The sequence below is a fragment of the Schistocerca nitens genome, chromosome 3, assembly GCF_023898315.1.
Source record: "Schistocerca nitens isolate TAMUIC-IGC-003100 chromosome 3, iqSchNite1.1, whole genome shotgun sequence".
Classification (NCBI taxonomy): Eukaryota; Metazoa; Arthropoda; class Insecta; order Orthoptera; family Acrididae; genus Schistocerca; species Schistocerca nitens.
Window position 1 is genome coordinate 693201153 of NC_064616.1, and position 21150 is coordinate 693222302.

At 40.1% G+C, this 21150-nt stretch overlaps 1 protein-coding gene across 1 annotated transcript in view; it reads left to right on the top strand.

Moving 5' to 3' along the window:
- Nucleotides 1-19972, top strand: part of LOC126248658 (acetyl-CoA acetyltransferase, cytosolic-like) — a 69888-nt gene extending 49916 nt beyond the window's left edge. Inside the window, exons 5-9 of the mRNA XM_049949844.1 lie at nt 2603-2832; nt 3931-4116; nt 12590-12752; nt 15159-15299; nt 19583-19972. Of these exons, the coding sequence (XP_049805801.1) occupies nt 2603-2832; nt 3931-4116; nt 12590-12752; nt 15159-15277 (698 nt within the window). The 3' untranslated portion in view covers nt 15278-15299; nt 19583-19972. The remainder of the gene's footprint in view (nt 1-2602; nt 2833-3930; nt 4117-12589; nt 12753-15158; nt 15300-19582) is intronic.
- Nucleotides 19973-21150: the final 1178 nt, after the last annotated feature.

The window sequence follows — 21150 nt, forward strand, 5'->3', positions numbered from 1 at the left end:
CTGATGCTCCTTGCTACCTGCTACATGCAACATCACAATGTTACTTGCAAGTCTGTAAAGATCATGAACTTCTGTTAATGTGTTACAAGATTTGATGATGACAGCACAGATCTGTTGAAATTGGTAATCAATAAAAGATTTACAGGCAATCTTGGTGTACCTGATATTTCAGAATAACATAACAATTCAGATGGTCCCAGCTGTTGACACAATGTCAAACACATATGAGGTTGGTAGTTATTGACATTTGTCCTATTACTTTTCTTAGGGAGGGGTTTTACAACATCATATTTCAGTCTCTCTGGAGAAATGTCTTAAGTTAATAATGCATTACATATTTCAGATGTGATAGGGTTTCTTATATGGGAGCAAATCTTTTATACTCTATTGGAAACAGTCAAAACCAGATGAGTTTTTATTTTTGAGAGAATATATAATTTTCTTGATTTCAAAAGGATACATTCATATGACTGAATTTTATGAATGTTGCTTTTTCAACATATTGCTGTGATTTTTCTTTCGAGCTGATTGTTCCTATACTTTCCACTACATGTAAGAAATAACTATTAGATATATTTGCTACTTGTGACTCATCATTTATAGTCCTTCCATTCAGTTCAATAGTGATGTCATCATGTTCTGTGGCTGGTTGTCATGTCTCTTGTTTCACTACATTCCATGTAGTCTTAAGTTGATTTCCGACATTATATGCTTGTGCACCAAGTATTTATTGGGTAAGGGAGAGTGAAATCAGTTGTTTATTATGAACACACTGTGATTGCAAAATGGACACTTACAGAAAGCAAAATACAATAACATGGATAACAAATTAAAATGCTGATCGTCTGAATTGCAATGATAGGAAGAATAGCATGTAACAAAGTTTTATGCAGTTTGCATGTATTGTGTCATAAGAAGGTAAATTATTAAATTTGTACATGGTTTGGGGATATACAATTACAGTATTTAGAACACAGAGTTGCCACGTCTGACAACAGTGATGGCTCTAACCTGGCAGGACATCATGTCCAGCTGAGCTTGTATGGCAAATACTGGTTAATCACTCTTACTACTTCAACGCTGTGCCAGAGTTCATCAATAGAGTGGCTGGAGAGTGGTGGCATGCCACTCACTCAGCAATTTGCGACTGGATGTTTTCAATGAACAAGAGACATGGAGAATGTGCTGGCCAAGGGAACAGTCAAACACCCTCTATATTGAGATAAGTCAGAACAGCATGAGCAACATGAGATCTTACATTATATTGTTGATAAGCAATACCATGGAGACCTCAGAGGCAGGATACAACCATTACCATTAACACATCAGCAATGTAATGGCTGCTGTCCAAATTACTGACTGTGTGAATGAGAAATGATTGTGTTGTGCACCCCAAGGAATGCCACACCATAAAATTAGCTGCTGGGCCCATATCCTGTGGACACATTCATCCTCGCAATGCTCATTCTCCTTGAAGTCTCTAAACATGTCACACATGGAAATTTCCACAGTGATGCTGTGCACAGGTCTGGGGCTCATACGAAAAGATGACACGGTGCCTCTCCTGTGTCCAGTGTTGTCAATGGGTGCACCACTGTTGGCTTGTCTCTCTCAGCTTCACCCACTGTATCCCAGAGACCTATTCTCCCCCACCCCCTCCCCCTCTCCCTCTCCGCCTTTCCCCAGCCCAAAATGAATCAATTGGATCACATCCTGAGAAAGGTTGGTGAGCATTTGTCAGGAACACAGCTGAGGGTTGCTAAGCAGTTCCTGCACCTCAGTAAAAAAAAAAAAAAAAAAAAAAAAAAAACCAACTGTAGTCAGTGCTAGGAGAACTTAATGTAGTGGATGCTTCTTCCTATAGCTTCAGTGCAGTGCTATCCCACCACATGTCAGGTGGGCTGTAAGAACCAACAGCATATGCTTTGAGGCTGGCAGTGGCCCCAGACAACTGTTTCACCAATAGCCCATACTTCAAGGCTGGCAATGGGGTCAGACATTAATTTTGATGCCTATACTGAGGTTTTCCACTAGTCAGCTGCTGCTTTGAGAGGCATTTTCATTGTTGATATTATGTGTCACAAATACAGTGATTAAGGTAACATCCAGCAAAATATATACATTTTCATATATCAGTATTCTTTGACATGCATGTTTTGTATTAATTAGCTCCAAAGAAGGGCATTTTCTGAAAGCTCATCAACAATTTCAGTTTGTTTATGCCTTTCAAATGCTCTCTGCCTCATATATATGGTGGGTGGTTACCTTTACTCTTCTTAATACTTGCATTTGCAGTATCTTTTAGTTCTGCAAATATTTTCTGTGAAGTAGAAAGTTTCTACATTTAGATGTTAGTGTGTGCACTCATTTCTGGAAGTGCTGTTATAAATGAGCATCCTGGTATAGTGTATGAGTTACTGTGAGTCATGCTTTGCTGAGTGGAACCCTTACCATGACTTTAATGATGACATCAGTAAGAAACTTATTCAAGTATATGAAAAACAATGCTGTTCAGTGTGAGAAAGGTATAACAATTTATGCACAAAAATAAATGCATTATTACTTTCCTATCATGTTCTACATAAGTATTTGTGCATTACAGTGGAAAGAATTTCTGACAAAGAAGGAATCACTCGTGAACAGCAAGATGAATTAGCTCTCGAATCTCAGCGTCGAGTTGCCAAAGCTCAGCAGGGAGGATATTTTGATAAGGAAATGGTACCAGTTCCTATTGAAAGTTCAAATGGGAAAAAATTAGTATCAATTGATGAACATCCTAGGAATGATCTGAAGATTGAGGACTTGCAGAAACTGAAACCAGCATTTCGAAAGGTAGCACTGCTATTGAATTTCTCTAGCTTAAAATTTACTTATTCCATTAACATCTATGTTGTGTAAAGACTTTGTATGCATATGGAAATCCACACAAGATTATAACATAATTAGCTTTTATTTATAATTTTTTTGTGGCTGGCTGTTGGGAATTTTTTGAGTCATTGAGGATATATCAATGTTAAATTGCACATAACAGTAAGAATATAAAATTAATTTTGCAATATCTAAATTATAGAGGTGTTTAAACACTAACATACCTCAGAAATTGTTGATGGAATCAGAATGGAGAGTATACATAACTATACATGACCAAAACTGTACAACGTTTTTGCAAGTCACTGACTACATACGTCTAGGAGAAGATTTTTCTTCAGAATAAGAAATGTCGCCAAAATGTAACCAGATTTAATTATTAATGAACATTTAAGTATTTCTATACATTTCATATAGGTACTTTTTGAACCGATGCTCTCACACTATTTCATCGTTTATAGAACCCTCTTAATTGGAAGATAGATGTATACAGATTGTATATAACACAGGAAGATATTCATGTTACTCATAGAGACAGGATTTCGATCTAAAGCTTTACAATGCTACTATTCAAAATCATAGTTTTTTAATTTATATTATTCAAACATGCATAATGTCAGCCCCCTTAGCTGAGTGGTCAGCGCAGCTGACTGCCATGCAGAGGGCCCGGGTCTGATTCCTAATACTACAAGGATTTTTCATTGGTGGGAGGACTATAATGGGGTTTACTGAGCTTTGTGATGTCAACTGAGGAGCTACTTGAGTGAGTAGTATAAGTCCCAGGTCACAAAAACTGCAACAGCTGGGAGAGCGGGATGCTGACCCCCACAGCCCTCGATACTGCATCCATCATTGGCAGAGGATGACACAGCAGTTGACTGGTACTGATGGACCCACCAGAGTCTATGGACAGAGTTTATGTTCAAACATGTATAACATCTTGTGATTTCTATTAGTTTGTTTATTAGAACAAATGCTAAGTAGTAATACCACTGATAACAACTAATCAATTGTCAACAAATTTAAGCTGTTACATTGTATTACTTTCTACATTTACTACAGGGTGGAACTGTCACAGTTGGTAATGCTACTGGTATAAATGATGGAGCTGCAGCATTAGTCTTGATGACCAAAGAGCTTGCCTCAAAAAGAGGCTTAAAACCATTGGCGAAGATTGTAGGATGGTCACAAGGTGGTCTTGACCCGCAGTACATGGGCATGGGACCAGTACCAGCTATTGCATCACTTGTAAGTCACATACACATTATCACTTTTGTTCTAATGATAAATAATTAATTTGGACTTATTATTCAGTGTAACAGAACTCTCTCTCACTCTTTCCCCTATCTCCACTCCTTCCATCTGTACAGTACATGATCACAAATCATATTCCATATATCTTAATGTGGATTTCATTCAACACCTTTTACTTTTCCATTGCAAATTCAAAGAGCATTGTATCAGAAGTTATTCTCTTTCAAGGACTCAAAGAAATCTGCAGGGCATTCCCTTCCCTACTGAAGCAGGGTTCGACCTGTGCTCAGTACTTTACAGTACATATCACTGTTTGCAGTTATGTTGACCCACAAGAAGTCAAAGCACTGCCTGTCTTGTATGTCATTGGGAAGTCTAATACTAGTCAAACTCAACTGATTAGTAACTATATGAATTCTATGACATATTACATTCAGTCAGTAAGTTATCTCCATCATCATTCTACATAAACTGCATTGTTTCCCCATATCACCAGTGCTCATTGTTTCTTCAAGATTGATATTTCAGAAGCATGTTTCCCTGGTTACACCGTAATCACCAAATACCTTTCAGAATTTCAACTGCATCTACCATTTTTCAACATTATCCAAACTACCTGGAAAACACTATTGTTTCAATAAAACTTCAATAGATATGCAACCACATGACCATGTTATACTGACTGGAATTTCAGCTGCTGTTGCAAGTTGTATCATAGATTACCATGGTAAAGGACACTTGCAACAATGGCCAAAATCTTTATCTGTGCAAACTGCTGGACATTAAAATACTGTGCATAATTTAAGAGTCAAGGGGACCACTCGCCAAATAGCAGGAGCACTAAGTTGTTGACAGGCACACACAGAGGTGAATGGTCTCCTTTCTCCTAAATTATTTACATTCTGCCAAAACTTTCTTTATTATATTTATACTGCCTAGTGACTTCTTCCAACCTAAACCTTGAGTCATTCATCCTTTATTACTATCTTATAATTTGCTTCTACTTTGTCTCTCCTATATCATCCATCCACATCTTTCACTACATGTTCCTTCTTGCCTTTGTTACACACATACATTAACAACTCCTTCCAGTGTGGTCATGCTAGACTTTTGAGACACCCTGTAGCACTGGTTGCAGCAGTTTTGCTGACACCTCATGCTATCCTCCAAAGCACCCATCAACCACATCACAGTTAAAACACTTTCCTAGCAACAAAACCATTACATTTCATCTCCAAATCAAACCACCTCTCCTCAGCCATTACGCCTTTATGAATTTTACATCTTTCCTTTCTTCCCTGCATGAAGAAATACCCTCACATTACAGAATTATCCTACTGCCATAAGCACAATTTCTTCCAGCCTTTGAACTCCCCAAACAAATGCCTTGTTAGCCAGTTACATTTACAGCCACCTAACACTTGCATTCATCTATTTCACATTTTCCAGCAACATTCCATCCCAAATGGACCCCTACTCCATCTGTCTGCATCAGTTATGAAAAGTATCCCTATCCCTAGCTAAAACCCAGCTCCAAATCATATTTCTTAAATGCTGCCTAAGCCATGGAACCCTCCTTCCACCCCCCCACCCCCCACCCCAATGGCATAGTCACAAAAATTCCCTTTTCTGGATCCCATCCCTCCTTTCACAATGACCTTCACCTGTGCACGTTCAGCCTCCCTATAACTCACAAAACCTAGTACTGTAGAAACACGTCTCCTACAGGTATCCCAGAACTACCTCTTTTGCCTCTGCAAGATACACTGTGGAATCCTAGCTACGTACAAGTTCATAAATTATCCAACCTGTGGACATCCTACTTCTGTCTTGAAGCACTGCTGTCCATCAACACACATCCTACTCTCAGAAAACCTCCTAACAAACTCTAATAGCATCCAGACCCTGCCTGGCTGATGTTTTCATTTTACCGTATACTCCAAGACTCCCTCCTAATACTCCCTGAAATCCAGAATCCAAACAAACCCAAAACACTGTTGTTAACCTTGCAACCAAAGTTCTCAATCCTACAAAAGTTCAGTTCTATCCAAATGCCTCATCTTCAGCCCCACACCAAAATTCTTAATGCTGCACTCATCAAAGACCTACTCTCCTTATCCCAACCACTACAGTGGAAACACTTATTTGCTAACAATCCCTCCAACAAAAGGCAACCTAATACCAACACTGAACCTGGCCCCTTCAAAGTTCATACCAGCATTCAACCATGATCCCCCACCCACCAAACCAACCTGTGGTCACCTTCTAGGAATTTCCTACCTCCAACTTGGCCTCGCCATCATTCCTCAGGTCCATTCCCAAGAACACAAACTTCTCAACAGAAAGGACAACCATTCAAAACCTCCAAACATGCCCTAATTTAATCATCCTACCTGTGGACAGAAGCTCCAACACTGTTGTGATGGACCACAGTGACTACCTGACAGCATACTTCTCTCAACTGTCTGAGTTCTCTACCTACAAGCTTTGCCATAGTGATCCCAGTCCAGAAGTTCAATACAGTCTTCAGTCCCTACTGAAATCCTTAGGCCCACCCCAGAGTTTCTCCTGAGTTCATCTCCCTTCTCACCCCAACAATGCCCCATACACCCACCTTCTACATGCTCCCCAAAATTCACAAAACCCAACAATCCTGGACACCACATTGTCTGTGGTTTTTGTGCTTCCATGGAAAGAATTTCCTCTCGTGTCAACAAACACCTCCAACAAACTACTTGAAGCCTAGTCTCTCACATCAAGGATACTAACCACGTTGTTCACCATCTTTCGACCATCTTCACCCCTTTGCTACCTGGAGCCCTACTTGTCACCACTCATGCCACCTCCCTGTACTCCCAACATCCCCCATGAGCACGGTCTTGCCACTATGAAACACTATCTCTCCCAACATCCTTCCAAGTCCAAAGCCACTACCTCATTCCTCGTACACCTTACCAACTGTATCCTCACATACAACTACTTCTCCTTTAAAGGGAACATATATAAACAAATCTGCAGCACAGTCATGGGCACCCACATGGCACCCTCCTAATCCAGTTTGTTTCTAGGCCATCTGGAGGAAACATTCTTAGCCTCCCAAACCCCAGACCCCTTATCTGGTTCAGGTTCATTAATGAAGTCTTCATGATCTCAACTTAGGGTCAAGACACCCTATCCTCATTCCTCCACATCTCAACACTTTCTCTCCCATCAGCTTCATTGGATCCTCTTCAACTCAGTGTACCAATTTCCTGGCAATCCCACTACCATCAAGAGTACCTGCATTTTGACATCTGCCACCCCTTCCTGACCAAACAATCACTCTCATACAGCATGGCCACATTTCGATGGCATATCTGCAGTTATGAGAACTCCCTTGCCCAGTATGTTGAAGGTCTTACAGTGGCCTTCACAGACAGTCACTATTCTCAAACCTAATCTGCAAACAGATTTCCCATGCTATATGCTCACAAACCCCTAACCATCCCACCACTCCCAAGGATCTGCTACAAAGGAGCACTCTCCATTGTCACCTAGAGTCACTCTGAACTATATCCTTCGTGAGGACTATGATTACCTATTAGCATGCCCAGAAATGAGGGACATCCAAGATTTTTACCACTCCTAAAGTGATATTCCATTGTGCACACAACCTTTGCAACATCCTGGTCCATTCCTATGCCATTCTCACTTCCAGCCCCTTAGAACAGGGATCATATCCCTGTGGAAGTCCCAGATGCAAGACCTGCCCGATTCACCCACCCAGTGGTTCCTACTCCAGTCCTATCACAGGCTTACCCTACTGCATCACAGGCAATATGCGAAATGTATTCACAGTTGCAGATATGGACAACCATCAGCTGTATAATGGAATGACGATAATGAAAACTTGTGCTGGGCTGGGACTCAAACCTGGATCTCCTGCTTATCCTGAGCGGTCACTATACCATTAGGCTATCTGAGCATGACTCACAGCCAGGCTCAAACTTCCATGTGTCTGCAACCTGTACTCATAAATCCATTATGAATATTCTCATACAGGCGAGACATTTTAATTGAAAGTCTCTTTCCTGGTGCCGGCAGATACATAGAGTATTTCAGCACATGAGTTGTTCAGAAGTACGATGCAATGTTCCTTTGGATATGCATATGTGTCTGAAGGAACATGCACTGTGGTGACTACAGCCATTAATGAAATATATCTGCAGTTGTAAATATGGACAACAATCAGCTGTTTACTGGAGTGACAACACTGAAAATTTGTGCCAGGCTGGCACTCAAACCACAAATTCCCACTTATTTTGAGCAGTTGCCTTACCGTTAGGCTCTCTGAGCATGACTCACTGCCAGACCCAAACATCCATAAGTCATCAACCACATGTCTGCATGCATGTCTGAAAGAACATTGCATCGTATGTCTGAATATTTCAGGCACTGCGGTATTGTATTTATCTACTGACACCTGCAAGCAACTTTCAGGTAAAATGTATCCCAGTATGAGAATATAAATAATGCATGTATGAGGATGGGTTGTGACATGAAAGTCTGGGTCTGGCTGTGAGTTGTGCTCAGATGGTGTAATGGAAAGGCAAAATGAGTCTCAGTCTGGAACACATTTTCATTGTCACCATTCCATTATACAGCTGATGGTTGTCCATATTCACAATTGTGAATACATTTCATGCATTTGATAATGGGTGTAGTCACCAACAGTGCCTGTTTTTTTGGACACACATTGCATATCTGAAGGAACCTTGTGTCATTCATGTGAATAACACAGGCACTGCAATATTGTATCATACTGCATCAGCGGCAAGGTCATCTGCGAAAGCAACCATGTCATGTACCAATGCTGCTGCAAACATTGCACAGCGTTTTTTTGTTGGTGTGACAACCAACGAGCTGTCTACCAGAAAGAATAGCCACAGCCAAACTGTCGCCAAGAACAAAGTTGACCACCCAGTGGCATAATGCACTGCAGATCATATTATACTGAAGTTTAATGGCAGCTTTACTACACATGCCACCTGGATCCTGCCATCCAGCACTAGCTTTTCTGAAGTACATAGATGAGAGTTATTCTTACAACACGTCCTTCGCTCCCGTCACCCTCCTGACCTCTATCTCCAGTAAACCACTGTCTATCCATCCTATATTCAATGGTTTCCCCTTTCTCTGTTGTAGCACCTCTTCCCATGCTTCTATGTCATCTTGCTGTACACTGCACCTCACCAGCTCTGGTATCCATGTATCTCATGCTTAGTCCATACACCTGTAACTTGTCTCTCCCACATTCCTAGCCACCACACTGGCACCTCCCTCTGAGCCACTAGCTACCCATCCCCAACCCCTTTCTTACTTCCCACTTCTTTCTCTCTCTGCCCACACCACCTTACACAACCTCACCTCACCCTTGTCCACCTGCCAAACTGTGCCTGTTGATGTCTCAACTCTTCTGCTATTTGGTGAATGGTCTCCTTTATTTACATTCTGCCAGAACTTTCTTTCTTCAATAATACTGTGTATGGTATTCTGGCCTTCCTTTCAAGCTCCAGGCATATGTGCTTCCAATTAGCTCTCCATCTCATTGCCATCTTTCTAACTAACCACCCATCCTTTGTCAGTATAACAATACCAGTTCCCATACCTTCTGTCTGATTGCAGGCATGCCTCATGTTCTGACCGCTCTCCTCCCCTAAATAGCCTGTACATTGTCAATATGCCCAAAACAAATCCACCTCTTTCACCTTCTTCGGTATGGTGATGACACCACTTTCCTAGCACTCTATCCTACAACCCAGAAATTCCAATGGTCTCTTGAACTCCGCCTTAATTAGTCTTTGGTGTAACCAATAGTTCATCAATGTTGATCCTTCCAAACTCCAGGCAATAATTATAGGACAAGCCATCTGCAGCTCACACGGCTTTTGCCTAACCATGTATGACCATCCTATTCTATTAACCAACACAATAAAATGTCAGACTAACACTTACCCAGGAACTAACATGAAAAGCCCACCTGCTAACCCTCCAACAGAAAGTCCACACTAGACTAAAATTGCTAAAGCTACTAACTGGCCAAATATGGGGATTGCTACCCTCCACTGTTTTTCACACTGACAGATCCTTGATCCTAGCTATTTTCTCCTATGCCAGTATTTCATGGACATCCACTCTACTAAAGTTCTGTCAGTTGCTCCAAATTCTTAAATGCCGGACACTCTGTTTTGCCTTCCACATCCATTTACATTCTTGCACATGGATCCTTCACCATCTCATTCAATTCCCAGCTTTCCTCAGTGACAGCGAATGCTTCCATACATCTTACACTATCTGGAAACTCAACTCCAACAGCCACATTTTTTCCTCTGATTTTCCAATCCTGGTATGCTGCTGCACCTATATTGGCACATTCTTCCAGTTCCACACCAACACACACATTCTATATCTTCTCTAATAAAAATTGTACCAACTCCCTCTTCCCCACAATGAAAGCAGCCCTGAAATTTACCTGTTCTATGAACTGTAGCTACTCACTACCATTCTTACCCTATATCAGGGTTCCCTGTTCCATTTTCATCTTCCCCTCTCTCTTTCCTCTTCATATTACAGACCTGTTCACACCCCAACCTCTTATTCCCTCTCTGTTTTCCCACCAGCCACTCCAGTACCTTCCCTCATCTGTATAATTACAACCCAACAGATGCCAATTCCTCCACCCACACCCTACAGAACACCTGCTGTTTTCTCTCCCAAAATATTTTTTTTTACAATGCAAATTCTTCAACTTTAGCAAAGGTGCAGTACCTCTTTTTCTCATCACCTGTCTGCATTGTGTTTTAGGTAGCTTTGTTTTATTTTAATTTCACCTTTCAGCTTTTTTTGCTTTTAATTCCAAATGAAGAAAATCAAGTTTAGTTTTATATAATGCCATCCATGAAATTCATCTTTTTATATTTCTTTAAAAAACTGATGTAACTATTTCACCATCTAATTATATTGTTTTGCCTGATGTATATTTTAAACCCTTTAGCTGAAGAGTAGGCTGTTTTGTGCACGGCCGGCCGTTGTGGCCGAGCGGTTCTAGGCGCTTCAGTCTGGAACCGGGCGACCGCTACGGTCGCAGGTTCGAATCCTGCCTCGGGCATGGATGTGTGTGATGTCCTTAGGTTAGTTAGGTTTAAGTAGTTCTAAGTTCTAGGGGACTGATGACCACCGATGTTAAGTCCCATAGTGCTCAGAACCATTTGAACCATTTTTTTGTTTTGTCCACTCACAGCCCATCCTCCACCTACATGGGGCAAGTGGTATGAAGGAGGAAAAACTGTCAGCTTCAAATGCAGATGACTCATTATTAAACATAAAGTAATTCCTGAAAAGTAGTTCCTCCAATTTTTTTAATGTGAAAACTCTCAAAGTTTTTTTACATGAAACTGATGTTATTAACATTCTATACCTTTAGTCTTCATGTCAGTGTATTTGCAGCCCTCTGCCACTAGAATGCTCCAAATTGTAGTATGTGACATGGCAGTGTGTAATATAACTAAGTTGCTGTGTGAGAAACATCATGCGCTAATTGAGTTTTGAATTCAAAGAGTTTGTGCACATATGGAACACCCTCTCCTTCAGCATGACAATGTCAGATCAGACACGAGTGCAGTGACGTCTGCAGTAATCCAGTGCCTTGCTTTATTGTTTTCATTGTCATGAAACATCCTCCATAGAGTCCCAAGTTGGCCTAGTCTGATTTTCTTGTGCCTCCAAAACTTTAAGAACACCTTCAAGGGCTTCATTTTGATAGTGACAAAGCCGTGCGAGCAGAGGAGAAGTTGTGGCTCTATCAAAAAAGTCTCTCCTGGGGTGGAATGTGTTCATCACTGTGGTGACTATGTTGAGAAATAAATATTTAAACATGAAGAATAATGATGTAGAATGTTAATAACATTTGTTTTAGTTAAAAAAACTTTAAGAGCTTCTACATTAAAAATTCAGAGGCATAACTTTTCAGCATACCCTCATATTATACAGTGGCAGAAAATGTAATTAGTTAATTCCATAGGATACAATGTCATATGAGGGATATGTACATATGTAGTTTACACTATAAGATCATTGGAAGTTCATTTAGATAAAATGAAATATGTGGTGGGTAGTGGTGAAATTACAAACTTGGCATTACTTTGCAGTCTTTGTCATTTCTAAAATACGACATGGTTTGAAATTAAGTGAACAGAAAATCATTTTTCTGGAGTTTTTGCATTTTAATATTATTATTATTATTAAAATAGTTCACTTCATTTAAATTGATTTTTCATTCAATAATCTATTTTCTGGCATGGTTTTTGTTTATGATATCGAGGTTGGTATTGTATTTCAGTTTCACTTCTACATACCGTACAAGCAATGTATGTTTTTTTTCTACTATTTCATCTCTTGTCTTATAATTTGATTTTATTCATTATTATAGATGGAAAAGGTACAGTGGAAAATATCTGATGTAGACCTCTTTGAGATAAATGAAGCCTATGCTTGCCAGGCCATAGCAGTAATGAAGCAGTTGGGTCTGAGCCCAACAAAAGTTAATGTCAATGGTGGTGGAGTAGCTCTGGGACATCCTCTGGGGTCTTCTGGTATATATCTGTCATTATTTAATTTTGTTGAATTTGTCTACTGAAAATACACTCCTTACACTGTATGAAGATAAGCCAATGTATCACACCATGACAAGGAAACTTTCAAACTAATCTAGTGGTGTGCTGTGGCTTTGCACATCACCTTAACTGTACTGTTAAGTTAATCTATTCATATCCATATTTGCTTTTTGACACACAGTCTAATTGTCAGTACAATTTAAGATATGAACCATGCTCACTTATGGTATACATTGCAATTATGAACACATAATAAGTATTAGTGTTAAATGTACCATTTATAGAGCTCATCACATTTTTATTTCACATGTGTAAACAGTGTGGATGTGCTAGAATGACACTTTTGTCTGCAAGCAGAGTATGTATTTTTATGAAACTTCTTGACATATTAAAAATGTGTGCTGGACTGGGACTCAGACCTAGACTTTTATGGCAAATTCTCTTAGCAACTGAGTGATCCAAGAACAACTCGTAACCTTCTTTCATAACTTATGCATCCCTAGTACCCCTCTAGCTATGCTTCTGGGTACTGGTGGAACATAAGTTGTGAAGGCAGGTTATTAGTAGTTTTTGGATCACTTAGTTGGTAAGAGAATTGGCCACAAGGATCTAGGTCTGAGTCCCAGTCCCAGTCCAGAACAAGTTGTGATTTTTTTCCTCTGACACTTATGGGAGGGTTGGACAATTAGAGAGCTTGTGGACTGGGCAGACCCTATTGCATGCAGACACATACTTTACCATAGAGATAGCATGTAAACAAAAATCATTCTCAATTATTCTCATACCACACTTGAGACAGTGATGTCAGTGATCTTACTTTGACATATATTTTTTGTACAGCAGGCATTGTTAACACAGCTTGTCAATTACTAAATTAATTTTACAATTTGGTAAATTGTTATACAGTGTGAAACCATGGACTGTATATCAGATAGACATGCTGTTTTAGAGATCAGCAACCTCAGAAGTGAATGTTTAATTAATAATTGTGATGATATTTCTGAAGATGGTACCCTTGTAGAAATTCCACACCTAATACGATTTCTGCAAGCTGCCAAATTGCCAAAGACATTTTTATGATTCTTACACTTCATGGTTGCAGATGAAGTTTCCAAATCTGGCCAAACCTCACTTTGGTGTTAATATTTCTCTTAACTTTGTCTGCTTTGGTAGCAACCTGTGAGAGAAGTTTTCCAAAACTCAAACTAATGAAGAATTATCTTTTGTCCACTATGAGTCAAGTATGACACTCTAGTTTGGCAGTTTTGTGCTTTCAAAAATAGTGTAGCTAAAGATAACAATTTTGGTGATGCAGTTTCAAAATTTGCAGCAGCAAAAGTTAGAAGAGATTCTAAGCAACATGTTAAAGTTACCTGTAGCTGTGAAACTCTTTGGTTGTGTACTGCTTCATTAACAATCAATTAAACTGTGTTACTTCATTTTACTTACGTGTTTCTATTCATAAAAACTGTTTACAAAATAGTTAACATTATATTTTGCTTACTTAACCAGTTGTATTAAAGTATTCCATTGCCCATAAAAAAATATTTGATGTTTTTGTGTGGGTGGTGGTGGTGGTGGTAAGTTAAAGCTCTGCACCAGCTGCTAAACTACTTAGCCACACAACTGCCAGTACCTCAGTTCTACATTCCAAAGTTCACAGATGCACTTCTGCACACTTTACTGGACTTACTCATCTGAGAGAAATGATATTATGGAGAAATGGTTTATCCTTAGGCTACAGGATATTTCAAGTTTGGTTCTTACATGTTGTAATTGTGTGTGTGCTAGTGTAAAACACTGATACACAGGAGATCTTGTGTGAACTTTGAAAAGTAGAAGAGAGGTATGGTACTGGCAAAATTGAAGCTGTAGAGGCAGGTCAAGAATCTTGCTGAAATATCTCAGTCAGTAACAGAAAGAGTCACAAAAGGCAAAGTCTCGGTTTGAGTCTCAGTCTGTTACACACTTCTAATCTGTTAGGAAATTTTAGCATGGATGTGCAAGACACCTTAGTTATGAATCAATTAATATTTTAATTGTCAAGAAAATGAAGCTTTTAGAAACATTGTAAAATAGCTAATAATTTAATGCCACTGTTGAGTGTTTTGTTAAAACAGTCTGATGAAAAAACTGTGATAATTGAAAGTATGATGGCCAACAATGAAAACCATTTCTTATGGTATACTTTAATGTCACACCACCTATCCTACCAATAAGAAAATAATGTCTGCAGAATTTTTACAGGGTTTTTATGCACTAACACAACTTAAATATGGTAATAGTTTATTTACACTGACATTGTCACCATACTTGCATTGTTAGCCTCATTATTTCAAAGGAACTGATTATGATGTATTTTCTATTGATGTCTTCGCATTTCAGGAGCTCGGATAATAGCAACATTGATTTATGCCTTGCAAAGGACAGGAGGCAAACGAGGTGTTGCAGCTATCTGTATAGGAGGTGGAATGGGTATAGCAATTTGTATTGAAATATGTTAAGGTTGCACAAAATAAAAAGAAGGTAAGACAACCATCAAACTTTTAAGTTGTTTTCTTTTTCTTTCTTCCCATAATGGTCTCATCACTTAACTGATATCTACCATAATTCTTTCACATGTGCTGTAGATGTTTCATTCTCAGTCATTACAAATATACTTTTTGTGATTATTTTTCAGTCTGATTAATAATCACTGTTTCCAGTTTCAGATTTCAGTGTAAACAATTTTGTTTGTACAAAATGAGTTTGAAAGATTCCTGACTGGCATGTGTTATTAGTTCAGGTTAGCTTAATTTAGTTATTTTCATGTTATGTGTATCATAGTTGGGTGTCTTCCTATATTTGAGACAAGTCAGTTCTTCAATTACACTCCTGGAAATTGAAATAAGAACACCGTAAATTCATTGTCCCAGGAAGGGGAAACTTTATTGACACATTCCTGGGGTCAGATACATCACATGATCACACTGACAGAACCACAGGCACATAGACACAGGCAACAGAGCATGCACAATGTCGGCACTAGTACAGTTATATCCACCTTTCGCAGCAATGCAGGCTGCTATTCTCCCATGGAGACGATCGTAGAGATGCTGGATGTAGTCCTGTGGAACGGCTTGCCATGCCATTTCCACCTGGCGCCTCAGTTGGACCAGCGTTCGTGCTGGACGTGCAGACCGTGTGAGACGACGCTTCATCCAGTCCCAAACATGCTCAATGGGGGACAGATCCGGAGATCTTGCTGGCCAGGGTAGTTGACTTACACCTTCTAGAGCACGTTGGGTGGCACGGGATACATGCGGACGTGCATTGTCCTGTTGGAACAGCAAGTTCCCTTGCCGGTCTAGGAATGGTAGAACGATGGGTTCGATGACGGTTTGGATGTACTGTGCACTATTCAGTGTCCCCTCGACGATCACCAGTGGTGTACGGCCAGTGTAGGAGATCGCTCCCCACACCATGATGCCGGGTGTTGGCCCTGTGTGCCTCGGTCGTACGCAGTCCTGATTGTGGCGCTCACCTGCACGGCGCCAAACACGCATACAACCATCATTGGCACCAACGCAGACGCGACTCTCATCGCTGAAGACGACACGTCTCCATTCGTCCCTCCATTCACGCCTGTCGCGACACCACTGGAGGCGGGCTGCACGATGTTGGGGCGTGAGCGGAAGATGGCCTAACGGTGTGCGGGACCGTAGCCCAGCTTCATGGAGACGGTTGCGAATGGTCCTCGCCGATACCCCAGGAGCAACAGTGTCCCTAATTTGCTGGGAAGTGGCGGTGCGGTCCCCTACGGCACTGCGTAGGATCCTACGGTCTTGGCGTGCATCCGTGCGTCGCTGCGGTCCCGTCCCAGGTCGACGGGCACGTGCACCTTCCGCCGACCACTGGCGACAACATCGATGTACTGTGGAGACCTCACGCCCCACGTGTTGAGCAATTTGGCGGTACGTCCACCCGGCCTCCCGCATGCCCACTATACGCCCTCGCTCAAAGTCCGTCAACTGCACATACAGTTCACGTCCACGCTGTCGCGGCATGCTACCAGTGTTAAAGACTGCGATCGAGCTCCGTATGCCACGGCAAACTGGCTGACACTGACGGCGGCGGTGCACAAATGCTGCGCAGCTAGCGCCATTCGACGGCCAACACCGCGGTTCCTGGTGTGTCCGCTGTGCCGTGCGTGTGATCATTGCTTGTACAGCCCTCTCGCAGTGTCCGGAGCAAGTATGGTGGGTCTGACACACCGGTGTCAATGTGTTCTTTTTTCCATTTCCAGGAGTGTATAATGCACTGTCTCAGTGAAAAATATGGCAACACACTGACCATTTATGTGATGGTCTTAAAGCCACTTTTTTATGCATAGAGATTCATACTTAACTATGTTTGATCCATCCACCCACCCATCTACCCCTCCCTCTTTCTTAAAAAAAAAAAGGTCGCACACCATATCACTACACATTCAGAAATTCATCCACGGGGCAGGAGGAATTGTCAGGCACATATGACTTCAGTTTATGTGTTAAGTTAATTGTATTATCTATTAAATTATTTACATCACTGTGTAGGTGGTTGAAGATTTTTATGGCTCAATACCTTACTCCTTTCTATGCCACACTCAGGCCAAGTGATGGGTATATATCAGTTATGTCTCATTCTAGTATTGTGTGTATAAATGTTACTGCAGGTTTTGAACTGCGAGTATTGTCAACACACCTCATAAGGGAGTAAATGCATTACAAGGCTGTTGTCAATACATCCAACTGTTTAAACACCTGTCTACAAGAGGCTCTACAGTGAACACTATATGTAATATTAATAAACGCTTCAAAGAAAAAATGTGTAGATGAATGAGACAATGAGTAAATCCAAGTCACTCACTTAATTATTTGGATTTAGAGTCTAGTGAAGCCAGAACTACTATCTCTATGCTGTTTTGTTTGGTGCTTTCAGAGGAAGGTATGGAGATCTGAGAGATTAGGAAGGTTATGGGCAAATATTTAGTGTGGTAAGAGTATATTATATCATGCAATTGTAATTTCCTTCCCCCCCCCCTCCCCCCACCTCCCCCCCTTCCCCCCTCCCCCCACCTCCCCCCTTCCCCCCTCGCCCCCTTCCTTTTCCTCCTCCTTCTTCTTCTTTTCCTCCTCCTCCTCCTCCTGTTTCTCTATGGGGTCAGAATTGTTATAAGGGATTTGGCTATGTTAGCGACAGTCGGTGACCAAATACCCTTCCTGCGATTAGCATTGCAAGATCTCATGTTAATGTAAGAGTGAGGTAAGTCATTGTAAATGTGAAATTCTGGTACATTAATAACAGGTTTAACCACCAGAATGTTGATACAAGCATACAAATGTGCATGCATTGTGTCATACAAGTTCCGGATGTCAGTTTGTGGGCTGGAGTTCCATGAACATTGCACTTGGTCAGTCAATGCAGGGACAGTTAATGCTGGTTGTGCATGACACTGGAGCTGTCGCCCAATGATGCCCCATATGTGCTCAACTGGAGACAGATCAGGTAATTGAGCAGGCCAAGGCAACGTGTCAACACACTGAAGAGCACATTGGGTTACAACACTGATATGTGGGTGACCATTATCCTGTTGGAAAACATCCTATGGAATGTTGTTCATGAATGGCAGCATGACAGGTCAAATAACCAGACTAATATGTGGTGTTGCAGTCAGGGTGCATGGGATAACCACAAGACTGGTCCTGATGTCATACAAAATTGCACCCCAGACCATAACTCCAGGTGTAGGTCCAGTGTGTCTAGCATGCAGACAGGTTGGTTGCAGTCAACTGGCCTCCTCCTAACCAACACATGGCCGTCACTGATACCGTGGCAGAACCAGATTTTATCAGAAAGCACAACATACCTCCGCCCTTCCCTCCAATGAGCTCTTGCTCGACACCACTGAAGTCGCAAATGGTGATAGTTTGGAGTCGATGGAATGCATTCCACAGGGCACATGGCTCTGAGCTGTCCTTGAGGTTTGTAACAGATCATTCTGTCACTGTGGTGCCAACTGCTGCTCAAATTGCTGCTGCAGATGCAGTATGTTGCACCAGAGCCATATGCCAAACATGGTGGTCTTCCCTCTTGGTAGTGCCACGTGACCATCTGGAACCCAGTTCTCTTGTGACTGAACAGCCTTGGGACCACTGCTGCCAGCAATCATGTACAGTGGCTACATTCCTGCCAAGTCTTTCTGCAATATTGCAGAAGGAACATACAGCTTCTCAACATTACATGATCTCCTTCAAAATCAGTGAGTTGTTGATAAGAGTGTCTTTGTCACCTTAAAGGCACCCTTGATAAACATCAACTCACCATGTCCAGCCTCAAAGATAACTCATTCTCACAACACTTACAGCATGTATTTAAAGCAAACCTGATTTGTATCCTCATAGTGGTACTATTAATGCTGGTCTTATCGCGAGTGGCACAAAATTTTAATAGACGTCATCTTTCAGATGTAGTAACATGCCTACCAACTTCTTTTTATGCCACACAACTCCTCCTTGATGTTATGATCTTTTTTTCTGTTCAGTGAATGATCTAAATGCTATTAAAATGGATTCTTAACTTAAGAAGAAAACTTTGAGTCTTTTGTAATGATGAACTCATTCAATTAATACTGGAAAATATCAAAATGTTCACAGAAGAAGATTTTTCCTTCCTTTGTTACATAATTGTAAAATTTAAATGTAAACCACATTATGATTTCTTTATTTGTAACAGTACATACATATTTCAAAAGAACTAAACATTTTAATAATTTTCTATATTTGTTTCAGGATTATACACCACCATTGTTTTGATACTGCAAACAACTCATTAACTTCACAATTAATTATGTAGCAGGTTAGGTTAGTTTGTTTTACTCACCATGCTACCTAACATGGTATGAAGTGTCTGTATAATACTGTCAAATCCTGGGAGAATTGTTCAATATAAGTGGGCATTTCCTTTTTTCCTAGAATTGGACTTATTTTCAAAAATTGTGATTCAGATTTAAATTGCAAAACTGCATGGTGATTTAATAATAAATGTTCTTTGTGTGCTTTACATAAAATGAATGACTTGTTCCATCATACAAAAAATTTGTTATACCCAAATTAATCATCTATAAAACAACTATATGCAAAAATTTTCTGGCAATAAATAAAGTAAAACTAAAGTACACTGAAGAATTGGTTGTTTTGTCAAAATAAAAACTGAGAAACTATGCTTCTAACAAAAGATTTGAAAATATATATTAGGAGTGTGTGTGACTTAACAGATTATTTTTTCAAAGAATAATTATCATCTGGAGACTTCAATAATTTGTTATTGTGAACCAAGTCAAACAATAAACAAAAGTGCCATTACATACATTATTACTGTAATAGGTCATTACAAAATTTGTATTTGATCTCAAATAATTATATGGTTTGCTTAGAAATCCAAAGAAAATCACTAGTAGAGCGGAGTGAACAGAAATTGAATTTTATTCTTCAAATCAATAAATTTTTAGTTAGATGATAGAGAGGTTAGCAAGATTTGTAGACTTGCTCTTCAGCAGTAGTACACAAGTCTCTCATTGTGACAGCTGTCTAATGTTCTTGTGAATATTATTCTTTTTGTTCTTGTGAATATTATTCTTTTATTTTTTTGTTTTTTATAAAGTTTAGCTCCCATGGTAGGCATCAACCCTATTTTGTGGAAATGTGTGCTCATATGCTGCTGAATAAAAATTAAGATTAAAACTTTGTGTTTGACTGAGTCTTGAATTCACACATTTTATTGTTGTGCGAGATATTCAGTCAACAGAGCCATCTGACAAAGTTTCATGGCCCAGTTCAAATCTCCAGTTTAACTGTGCTTGTTTCCTAGTAGTTTGTTACAATTGATCAAAATTTTTCAATATTTACCAGGACAAATATACCTCATTGTCAACAATATAATGCAATAAATTTAAAACAATGAATCACATGCTTTGGTTTGCAAAGGAGCCAAAAAATGAAGGATATTAGGACCTTCAACCAATGATAATCCTACACTTGAATCCAGGACAGCACAATTCAGCATCAAACATTGTAAATTGATTATGATGGTGTATTGTAAAGTTGCTGTCAGAGACAGTAAATGAAGCCTTCTCACAAACATCCTTCATCAAGACTCAAAACAGTTGTGATTAATATAAATATCATAAAGTTAAGCCTAAAAATATTGCAGACTGGAGTAGGACTTCAAAACTGCAAAGGTCTTGAAAATCGTTTATATGAAACTAAAGAAACAAGGGAAAATTACACATGCCACGCCCCTCAAGGACAAGAACCAAGAACCTCTAGTAGAAGAACCCAGTGAGGAATGAGAGACTTTT